Raw genomic sequence first — 12,089 nt, forward strand, 5'->3', positions numbered from 1 at the left:
AAGAAACTATATCTGCTGTGCTGGCCAGGGTACTTGCAAGTAAAAGACACTGAAAGAATTCTCTGAAATTATTCCAATAAATCTATTGATTCTTGAATCTGAGTCCAAAGACAAATAATCTACAAGATGACTTGAAGTGATTTGCAGCCAGTCTTGAGAGTAGTACTTCACACAAAGCAAGTAGCCTTTGATTGAAGGTTGAAAAGGGTAGAGGCTTCTGATGGTAATAAGCAGTGTGTTGAGTACTGCTGCTCTAGTGGAACAAGAAGAAAGCTGAGCTAGTTACTACGACCAGGAAGGCAGAGCATTGCCTTTGATTCCAGGGAGTGGTTACAGTTCCTGTATCCTGAAGCAAATGAATTTATTTGTTAAATCATTCGGTGTTTCTGTTGCAACAGGATTTCCTGTCCCATAGTTATTTCTTTATAAAGCTCTGTCTCATTCTATGTTTTCACTGCTTCCTAAAGGTACTTATCTGTTCAGAAGCACATAAACATGTGATTCGTTTTCTTGGGAAAATCCATTTTCTGCTCACTGCTGAAGTACAGTCATTTTCCATCCATTTTGCTTTCTAAAAGCTGCTGTTTTCTCTCTCCTTCATATGTTACCTGACTAACATGGATATCATTTCCATTTTTTTTTTCATTAGGTGAGTCAAGCATTTGAACAGCGGGCAGTAGAGGCATCATCCAGATGTGGGAACAAAGTGCAGTGATGAGGGAGAGAATTAATTGCCCTACTAAAATTATTAATGTTTTGTTTCTATCATTTGCATCCCATGATTGTATTTCAGCTAACAAGCAATATCTATCATTCACCTACACGCTTCAACTGTCGGTTAAGTTTTTGCCACACGCTGTCATAATCACTAACAACTGCTTCAGTTTGAAGGTAATTCTGTTTATTTTCTGGTTCATGCTTCAGGAAAAATTAAAACTTGATGCTGAGAGGGAAAAACTAGAGAGGCTTCAGGAGCTTTACTCCGAGCAGAAGACGCAGCTTGATAATTGCCCTGAGTCCATGAGGGAACAATTACAGCAGCAGCTGAAGAGGGTCAGTAGCGAGTTTCAAGATTGACTTTTCTGTTGTTGATTTTAGAGTTAAGTCTAACATATTCTGCTTCAGGTATCTTATGAGGTGCTTGAAGATATTTGCATGAGAGTTTCCTTTTCATAGAGTGCTTGCAATAAATATTTTGCATAGTGGCAACCAAGTAGAGTGCAAATGGGTGGATTAGAAAGCATTTTGTGTTGAACAGTTTCTAAAGCTTTGGGCTGCTTACCTGTAATTAGCACCTAAGGCCTGCTGGATTGCATGGAGAGTCTTGGAATGGTGATGTTCAGATGAATAGTAGAGCACTGCTCTTTTATTCTTCTCACACAGATAATATTGAACTTTGGCCAGTGAAATGAACCATTTTAACACTACTAGCAATATGATTTTGTTTTATGTGCTTTCCCTTTGCATTGCTCTAAATTGCTGTCTCACACCGTGGATAACATCCTTTCTTCTGTACATAACTTAAATGTTAAGCTGAACTGTGCTTTGAATTTTCCATTGTGAAGATTATATCACTTCTTTTAATGGTTTTATTTTTCCCACATTTTCATCAGCTTCACATTAGTTGTATTTTTGTTCTTTTGTTTAAACTTTGCATGAAGTCTACTTGCAACTTGATTTTATTATGTATAGTTCATAACAGAAAAAGCTGCAGTATTGTCAGTTAAGGTACATTTATTTTCTGTGGAAGATTTTAGTGTCAATATTATATAGGTTATGCAGCATACGTAGTTGGCTATAACGGGGGAGTTCACTTACAAAGCTTCAGTATTGTGAGTTCAAAATAACATCTGAAAGTGAAACTTGAGCTTTCCTGAGTTGAGCGTTTTTTATCAATAAGGAGATTTTTAATAGCAGTGACCATAAAGTCTCTTGTTTTATAGAAAATATTCTTAATGCTTTTTAAAAAATGTATAATAATTGTTTTATTTGTAGAATTATATTTTGTTTTTCAAGAGCCTGAAGAAGTCCAACTTCAGAAAACACAAGTTTAAATTCTTCTATAGTAACTAAAATGTTTGTTTGATGCCTTTGAGAAATACAAGGGTTTTTTGTAAGTTACATTACAAACAAAAAACACACAAAAAACAACAAAAACAAGCAAATGAAAAAGAAACCTTAAACAGTAACTCATAAGTTTTAAAAGAAGTCCTTTCCTGTGCAGTCATTTCTGAGGGCTGCTCAGAAAGTAATGCTTCCTCTTTATTATGTTGTCCCATGATGTCAGAGATGGATGGTGGTGGTATAGCAGAGGTTGAACCTTCCCATAAATACTCCCTTACGTGTTGTTAGGATAGGAATCATTAAGATTAGAAAAGATCGCTAAGATCATCTAGTCCAACATATGGTTTAGAGTCACCACTGTGCCCTCTAAACCATGTCCCTATGTGCCTAATCTACCCTTTTCTTGAAAACCTTGAAGGACAGTGACTCCCTGGGCAGCCTGTCCCAATCCCTCACCATTCTGAGATGAGTTTTTTCCTGATATCCAGCCTAACCCTCCAATGGCACAACTCAAAGCCATTCTGTCTTGTCCTATTGCTGTTGTGTGGGAGATCGGCCTCTGCTTCACCACAACCTCCTATGAGGGAGTTTTATAGAGCAATGAAGTCTCTTTCTCCTGAGTTTCCTCTTCTCCAGACCAAACAATCCCGGTTCCTTCAGTTACTCCCTATAAGACTTGCGCTCCAGACCTTTCACCAGCTTTGTTGCCTTTCTCTGGACATGCTCCAGGGCCTCAGTGTCTTGTAGCGAGGGGCCAAAACTGAGCTTAGTACTCGAGGTGGCCTTACCAGTACCAAGTACTGAGAGACAATCACCTTCCTGCTCCTGCTGGCAACACTATATCTGATAACAAGCCAAGATGCCATTGGCCTGCTTGGCCACCTGGACACACTAATGTTCTGCCATCTGTTCACTAATACCCCCAGATACTTTTACTCCACACAGCTTTTCAGTCTTCTAGATCCTTCTGGATTTCCTGGAACCTGGGCAAACCATCAACTTTGACAGCTAAGTTGCAGTGCTGACTAAGCTGAAGGCTTAAACTTGCAGACTCAGGCCAGTGAAGACAGCCTTTCTCTTGCAACATGATAACATCAGGCCCCAACTGGAAGACTGTGGAGCACATTGCTAGTCTTGGCTGCACTGTCCTACCACACCCACCATGTAGTCCAAATTTACTGCCTTCTGACTTCCATCTGTTTGGGCCAATGAAATATATATATTTTCATTTAGGCTGGCTTAATATCAATTTTGGACTTGAAAGTGGGACAAAACTTGAAATGTGGGGTTCAGCTTGATGTAGATTTGCTTCTGTTGCATATTATTCTATGCCAGTTGTCATGGAAGTTAGCTGAGGCTGCTGTGCTTGGAGTAGTAGTTGCTTTCACTAAAATTATATACAGTATTGTGATGTCAAGGGTGAGAAAAGTTATGGCTTTTTTGTAAGCATTCTATCCAAAATAGAAAAAAAATCTCTTCTTCCCTAAGCATAGGGAGTATAGAATTAAATATTTAAATGTGAGAGACCTTATGTTGTGGTACTTTATTGTCAGAGTAGTTGATGTGTAGGTGGTGAATTTTTGTTCCAACTCGTGGACTTGGGTAACTTCATGATTTGTGCCCAGGGTGAGAGCAGCGTATTTTTCTATAGCGTCTGACTGTGGTGTGGGTCTGGAGTTTGGTCTGAGATGGGAAGCAGGCAATTGGCACCGTCTGTGCAAACTATTGACTGGTGGGTTGTTTTCCAGTGCCCGTCACAGACAAGCACCTTTCCTGCTGGACAGGGAGAGCACTTCACTAAAGCCTGATGAAACCTGAGAGCTTCTAGAAGGCACGCAGGGAGAGCAGTAATCTTTCTGATGCCTCATGTAAAGCTTATTTCCATAATGCGTTTATGCATTTGTATGTATTTTATTATACATGAATAGAGGATGAGACTACATACCTGGAGTCCTGCAAAAATCTGGAAAGACAGTGTCAGTTGCTAAGAAATACTAATTATTCAGAGAAAAAAACTAATTTTTGCAGATTTTGCAGGACTCTGAATGGAAGGACTTGGTACACTGCCATTGACTTTTGTCCAGTGCCATGACCAGTAATAGTAATGCTGGAGAAGCCTGTGATGTCGGAGTTCGCTATAGAGACATCATGTCTGTGGTTTCTTAAGAGCTTTTTAAGTTATAATATTTTAATGTTTATTTGTTTTAGTAGTAGGGGCAGGAGTGGAGATACTCTTCTCTTTGCTCAGGAAGTCATTACCTACAGTGAATATAATTGTTCTACAAATCCTATGCAACTGTCAGTTGCCTTCTCTGGAATCTGTCTCATCTTCTGCCCAAGTAACAATTTATTTGATACCAAGTAGCCTGAACCTCCTGATTTTCCTGCCTCCTCAAAGCCCTTCCATTTATTTCAAATACTGAAGGTGGGCAGCAAGTGTGAATGAGGTGATTCCATACTGGAGGTAACAGCTTTCTCGTCATCTGTAGTCCATGTCTTTACTTTGGATCTCTTTGCTATCTACTTCAAATCAAAAGCATATCTTTGGAAAATAATATGTCTATATTTTATATAGTTTTTTGAATTCATGAACTTTTGCAACTTCCCTGATACACTGAAAGCTGTTTTTTAAAAGCCTTTATGGAGACTTCTGTGGACATCATCAGTCACTCACTATTTGCCTTAAGATGAAATAAGAAAAGGACTAAGTTTGCAGTTCTCCACAGTACAAAAAATTGTTACAGGTTATGTACAAAAACCTGTATCAAATAATGTACAATGTGTTTATTTTAGCTTTAATAATTAACAATACGGTGATTATTAAAATTTCTTTTTTCTTCAGAAATCTGGAAGTAGGGATTTCCCTACGCATAAAATTGGTTTGGTGCCATTTGTGAAGCAATATACCTACTGACTAGTGGCTGTGTGTATGAGGACAGCTCTTATTTGTGTGGCTGTATAGGGAGAGATTGTCAGCCCCAGTTCAGAGGTCCCCCTGCAGCCACTGGCTGCACAAACAGCATAGCTGGACAATACTGCTGGTGGGATGGCAGTGTACATAGGAAACAGCTACATTTTGTCTTTTATTTGTATGTCTGCTACTATAAAACAGTAGTGAGGCTTGGGCTGGATTTGAGAAAATTCTAAGTGCTGTCCAGGCTCCTTCATATGAATGTGTATTGCCACGATTAGCTAGTTCAGCATGCAGTTCTCAAGTTCATCAACTGGGATGATACTTCCTGGGTTATTTGGTTTTTTTTTTTGGTTGATGAGCAGATGCTGTGATCAGTTTGGCATGTGGCAACCTCAATGAGTTGATTTGCACTTCAGTGGCATAGCAGCTAGGCTGGAGTGCTGTAGAGGCTCGGTTCTGCTTTAAACACTGAAAGACAACTCCTTTACAATACAGCTGTCATTTTTCAGTGGGAGAACACTAGGAATAATTGAGAAAGCTTCATTAAAATAGCAAGTAGACCTATTTGTTCTCTTATGACAGTAGGTAATAGAAAGTATTGAGCTTCTGAGCCTGTTGCATGAGATACAGTCTAAAACAGTATTTCTGTGATGTTTTTCCTATTTGTAAGTCTGTTTATTCTGTTATCAATGAGTGAAATGTCACTTTTTTTCTTCTTTTTTTGGCTTAAGGATGCTGATCTATTGGACATAGAAAGCAAACACTTTGAAGACTTGGAATTTCAGCAACTCGAACATGAAAGCAGGTTAGATGAAGAGAAAGAAAATCTGACGCAACAACTCCTGCGTGAGGTAGCTGAATATCAGCGCAGCATTGTCAGTAGAAAGGTAAGAGCAGTAACACTCAATCTGTTTGTTCTTTGTTGCTGCACATAAAGGAGTTGAAATACAGATGGTTAAGTTGTAGTTATGAGAAATGATACAAAATGTTTCTCTCTGAGAAAATGAAGCAGAGCAAAACTGACGTCCCACTGATGTAATGTGTACTGAATCAGGTGCTTCTCTGAAAGGAAATAAATGGGTAACGTTCAATGCCTTCTTTGCATATTTGCATGAAAATATGAAAACAAAACCCTTACATTTTTCACAAAAGGCACTAAAGTACTGTTCTCACATTATAAAGCAAGGTGGTTCATTTTTAATGGACAAAACTGCAGTTATTTTTGGTTGATGATTGATATTAAATGATATAGTAGGATCTAAAATTATTTAATAATTACAGGACACCAAATTAAGAATAAATTGTAATTCTTAAAATCAATTGTAAAGATCCTGTTTGAACTGGTTAAATATGAACTTTTCATAGATCGGAAATTGCATTTCCAAGCCATTTATTTTCAGTATAGAGACCTTAGTCACCATGTTATCTAAGGGCATACACTGTTGTTCTTCTATTTTGTCTCTTGAAGAACTTTCTATTTGCTGTCTAAATCTTATTTGATTCTTCTCCTTCAGAGAAGAAATGAGCTGTGCTGTAACTTCTTTTCCTACTACTTAGCTCTTATGAATGAGGTATTAATAATGTTATCTTTGCAGTTGGCTGTATTGTGCTTTGAAAATGAAACATATAAAAGGTGATATATATACACACACACACACACATATATTTATATATATATATATTTTTTTCCTGTTAGGAAAAGATTTCTGCTCTCAAAAAACAAGCTAATCATATTGTCCAACAAGCACAAAGAGAACAAGATCATTTTGTAAAAGAGAAAAATAACCTAATAATGATGCTGCAGAGGGTAAGTATTGTCTTTCAGATATTTTAATGCACTGTGAAAGGGCATTTCATATTATAAAACAACACAGAATATGAGAAAACCCCTCCTGCCCCTCCCTTGACAGCTCCATGCCATTCCCTTGGGCCCTGTTGCTGTTACACAGAGCAGAACTCAGCACTGCCACTCCACTCCCTGTGAGAGGCTGCAGCTGCCATCAGGCCTCCCCCCAGCTCCTCTGCTCTGCACTGAACCAACCAGGGGACCTCAGCTGCTCCTGATGTTCCTTGCACTCTCTGGAGGGCAAAGGGTCTGCCCTTTGCCATCTTTGTAGGGCTCCTTTGGAAATTAATGCGAAGCGAATGTCAGCCCTTCATGTCTCATTTGGTTTAGTTTTGACCACAAGGGAAATTGTATTTAGCTCTTTAAAAAGAATCAGCATTTTCAGAATGCTGAAAGAAGACATTGTTATTGGTATTTAATACAACTTTGTTTCTATTATTAACAGGAAAAAGAGAATCTCTGTAATCTGGAAAAGAAGTATTCCACACTCTCGGGAGGAAAAGGATTTCCTGTCAGTCCCAATAGTCTAAAAGAGGTAAATAGCTTCACTGTCTATTACTTTACCATGAGTAACTTTTAATAGCTCTTTCTGAAAAAGTATTTAGTGAAGTCCCAGTTTTGTCTGGTCTCACTTTAAACTTTTATCCTGGAAAAACAGACGTTTCTGTGTCTGTGTGAAGGGCCTAATTTTCTCAAAATGGACAATTAAACCTTATTGAAATGAAGAAAAATGAGGTCTGGGGATAACTGTTCAACTACCAATATATTATAGTCTTTATTTTTGCACTGTTAATTTTATCAGAGGTTTTCCCACCACACTCACTTCTGTTTTAAGGCTGTTCAAAAATGCCTGGTAAGTGCACATTTTGATCTTTAAAAAAAAAACACAGTGAATTGAAGACTTCAAGCTCTTGTGGCCCTAATGTGCTTATTAAGCTATTGATTTAAACATGGTGAATAGTTAAAGGTGTCAAATACTTTTGCTGAAAATTTGAGTTAGTTTGGGTGAGTCTCAGAGCTCATCTGCAGCTGTCAATACTTTGTATGTTTGAGGATACCACATTAACCTTCCTGAGAACTGTAAGGTCAGTGTAAGGTAAGCCACATCCCAATACACAAATTTGGTCATGGTGTACAGTATCATCTTCAAGCGCCTGTGTTTATCCTCTTGGCTTGACTTGATGGATCTGAAAAATGCACAGTTATAAATGAGAAAGCAGAAGGAATAGCATTTAAAATACGCTGACAGGTATCTACGGCTGCTTCACTGACTTCTGATTAAGAGGTCTGACTGGATTTGCTGGATGACTCCAGAGCACAGTCTGCTCATCTAATGATGTAGGTGTCACTGTGGGAAGTTGGACTCTTGAAGTTTGGGAAACATGAAATTTTGCTTAATTGGCCTCAGAGCTCCTGGTGAACCAGGATGGGCTGCAGAACATGCCAGTGGGGTTAAGCATTCTTCCTCAATGCAAACAGTGTTGCAGTGTTGCTTGGACTTAGTGTCCTAGGTAGCACTCTGGTCTGGACATCTCACATCTCACCAGGACATCTGGCAACTCCAGGCATCCTTTTTGTTCTTTTGTGATTGTTCCATTCATTTATCATTAGAAAGTGGGTGCTGTCTCTGATTTTATCTTCATATCCGTGTAATGGTTTATTTAATCACAGATGTTTCAAAATGCAACTACATTAAGTGAACCTGATGCACCTTTTGTTGAAATGGATAATTAAGCAGTGTGATTCTGTTCTCTGCAGTGAAATCAATTAGGACTTACTGTAAGGTAAATGAGAAAAAGAACAGTGCAAATGATCTGTTTTATGCTCAGTGTCCCCACAGGCTTTCTCTTCTCTAAGAAATGTCTTTCCTTCCCAGACATGATATTTCGTCTCACTTCAACTCGATGTTTTTCTGACTGTTCCGGACCCTTTAAAAATAAAACACCAAATGGGATGCAGGCTTAAACAGGTTCTCTGTACCCAGGAGTTAATTTCACCGTGCAGTTGCTCATACATCATATGAGAACTTAAGTCTGTGGTCTCGCATTTCCCATTATTTCCTCAACAAAGCATGCATTTGTAACTCTCTCCCATCCGTCCTTAAGTTTCCTCCCTGAGTATGTAGCAGTGGAGAGTAACACTGCTGCATCTATAAGGCAGAGCACTTATTCCAGTACTTGAGTGGGGAAAAAAAAAAATCAGTGCTGTTTGAAAGTACAGTATTGGCAAAGTGAGTTGGATCTCTAGTCTGACTTGAAGCCATTTCTGTAACCTAATGTGATGAGGCCTGAGCAACACATCATGAAGTCATTTGTTGGCTTCTTTTTTTCATTCACTTAGCCCCATGGAGAATCTCCATGGGTGTTATGAGTGTGAAATGAATACTTTTTAAAATCCTATAACAATGGAAATGCTTTTATTGTCTATAAAAATGAACCTAATATTACATTCATAGACTTGCCAGGTTTTGGTGATCAATATACTGCTGCTACAAGATGGTTAAGCAGGATTTATATTTATTCATACTGGATTTTCTTTTATTGTAATATGGCCACATGTTTTGAGAGGAAAACTTCTGCCACCTCCTGTGCGATTGCTGTTTGAGAGGTAACTTGAAAAGACTGTGTAGTGACAACACCTACAGTATCAGTTTCCTGGTAACATCTGTAAGTTCAAAGTGACTTCCAGACAGTGCAAAGGAAGGTGTTTTGTCAGAGTAATGTGTGGAGCAACAATGGCATATCTTTATGTAAGTTCTTCCCAGTTCTGTTAGTCATTTGGTTCACTTAAACTAGCCAAGTAGTTAAGAAACAAACCAAACTCTGCATTTCTTATCCCAAGAGAGAGCTACATGAAGGGTGTTTACATTATACTGAAGGCTTCTGTTCACTTAATGTATATTTGCCTTTTGATCGCATAAATGTATTTGGAATTAAATGGACAACAATTTTCAGAATCCAAGCATTCAACATTTGAGAAGCCCGATGATGATTTTGTTTTATTTATGATGATATATTTCAATGGTAACAAATATTTGGCTGTATCGCTTTAAACTAACTTTCATCGTACTGGATACATTAATACTCTTGCACGTCTTTTTGCTTTTGCTCCTTTTAACTTCTGAATTCCTCCTTTTAGGGCTATATCAGTGTAAGTGAAATTAGTGAGCTGTATGGCAATTCCACGAATATATCCCCTTCCACTCAGCCCCCCACAGATGCTGACGCAGGTACCAATGAGCCTTCCACGGCTGTGCTGACGAGCCAGCCACAAAATAAAGAGGTTTGTTTGAGAGACATTTCCCTTTGTTTGCATTGTTCTTTCATTGCTGCCTTATTTTTTTCCTTCTTGTTTTTTTTTTTTTATTTTTTTTATTTTGTTTTGTTGTTTTTTCTTTTTTTAATTTAATATGTAATAAACTGACCCTGAGGCAAACTCTCATCTGCCAGGCCAGTTACCAAATCAGATAATGGCTTCATAGTAAAGCTGGAGGAATGGTCCAGTTGATGTTGTAGGTGGTACTTCAAAGGCCAAAAAACCTAAACGCTTATGACCCAAGCAGCAATAAGTGACAATCTTTGCCTGTCAAACACTATAACATAATGCACCTGTGGATATATGGTCTGTGAACACATTCACTGGTGCTTAGGTGTTCCTTTCGTATGTTTTTCTCCCTGTAACAGAGGAAAGTATATCTTGGATATTTGGGAGAGATGGGTAACTTCTACTTATGTTAGCTATTCCACAGTCTGTGTCTGTAGTTTACTCTTCCTTTTTCTTTGTGCTCTTTTTACCTTTGTAGTGATTACAGCATTTTTAATAAATCCACATTTTATAGAATGAATTTGTCTTATGACTTGTAAACACGCCTACCTTTGTGTGGTGAGGAGGCAGCAGCTGGTTTAAAAACCAGGTGTTTCTATGCTGCTTCTGAAAGATAGCTGTACCTTAAGATTTCCAACGCAACAAATCTTTCCTGCTAAATGATCCACAAACACAGTGCTAAAACTGCAGCTTGTATGTGCCGTATCTTTTGAGCAATTCCAAAAAGAAAACTCTGTGTGTAATTTCTCTTTTTTCTATAAAGCTAAGATCACCTCTCTGTTCTGGATTTGTGTTTCCTCACTCTCTTTCTCCTCGCTCTATTGCTCAACTTCCATCAGTCCATTGGCCTGAGGTCATGGCTACTCATGTAGATCCTATTCCTTTATCTGATACACCTCCTCCTCTGCCAGCTAAGAAACACCGCAGGCAACAACAGGTAAAAGACTCAAAGCTGATAACTTGGGATTTTTTTGTTATTGTTATGGTGGCCATGAAGTTGATCTACATGGAAAGTTTTTTTTAAATGACATGGTAGATCGTAAGTTTGTGATGCTTTCTGAATGTTAAAACACTGTTTATGTAAAAATAAATACAGTGGGTTATAGAATGGTAATGATTAAAAATTCTCCTTTATATGAATCATCCAGAGACAAATATTAATGCTTAGGAGCCATTATAATTGTAAAAAGACTCGCAACAATAATATACCACTGGCTTCATTTGAAATCCTAAAGTTAATCTTTGTTACACATTTAAGCAATGCCTTTCAAAAGCTGTATTGTTTTTAAGCTGCCACTTCATTAGAATAACTTGCAAAGAAATGGTTTTCCTCTTTTATTTGCATTCTGCTTTACCCTGGACTTGAGTTAAAAAAAATAAATCTAAAAACAATAATTTAGATACAGGGACATGTATGCAAAAATTGCACATGAATTTAGTATGTTTTCTTAATCAGCATGCTTTTTTATTGTGACAGTTGTATAAATCCTATGTAACGCTGTGAAGTGGGAGGTATTTCATTCTTTCCAGTGAAATCTCAGACTATTGCCTTCACTGTATTCCGTATAGTGTATAACTGAGCAAGTAGGTCAATTCCTGATGTCAAAACTGTTCAACAAATTACATTTGAAGCATTTCAGAAATCTGGAAGAGCGAAAGAAACAGCACAGGGAATGCATGTACATGAGCGATACTTTGCCTCGCAAGAAAACAGCTCCAACTGTGTCACCACACTTCAATAGTTCTACTCTTGGACGAAGCATTACATCTAAAGTACGTAGTTGCATGCTATTAATAGCCTTCCAATTTTATATAAAAAGCATACTATGTTAGAGGAAAGGTTGAACAGCATTGTAGTATCGTGTAATCCCTCAAATTCATGTCTGACGTTGGCTGTGAAAGAAATTTGGGTTAATGTGGGAAGAGACACGAAACCTTCCG

The 12,089-nt window shown here is 38.1% G+C and overlaps 1 protein-coding gene across 7 annotated transcripts in view; it reads left to right on the forward strand.

Annotated features, from left to right (window-relative positions):
* The window catches only part of PHLDB2 (pleckstrin homology like domain family B member 2), a 78,101-nt gene that overhangs the window by 49,008 nt on the left and 17,004 nt on the right, over window positions 1–12,089 (forward strand). For 3 of the 7 annotated variants that reach the window (XM_015878225.2, XM_015878216.2, XM_015878273.2), the window contains exons 7-13: window positions 925–1,053; window positions 5,710–5,865; window positions 6,675–6,785; window positions 7,270–7,359; window positions 9,963–10,106; window positions 10,912–11,085; window positions 11,781–11,921. In XM_015878225.2, coding sequence (XP_015733711.1) covers window positions 925–1,053; window positions 5,710–5,865; window positions 6,675–6,785; window positions 7,270–7,359; window positions 9,963–10,106; window positions 10,912–11,085; window positions 11,781–11,921 — 945 coding nt within the window. The remainder of the gene's footprint in view (window positions 1–924; window positions 1,054–5,709; window positions 5,866–6,674; window positions 6,786–7,269; window positions 7,360–9,962; window positions 10,107–10,911; window positions 11,086–11,780; window positions 11,922–12,089) is intronic. The other 4 variants (XM_015878244.2, XM_015878234.2, XM_015878264.2 and 1 more) reach the window with 4 other exon arrangements.

Source organism: Coturnix japonica, chromosome 1 (assembly GCF_001577835.2).
Source record: "Coturnix japonica isolate 7356 chromosome 1, Coturnix japonica 2.1, whole genome shotgun sequence".
Lineage (NCBI taxonomy): Eukaryota > Metazoa > Chordata > Aves > Galliformes > Phasianidae > Coturnix > Coturnix japonica.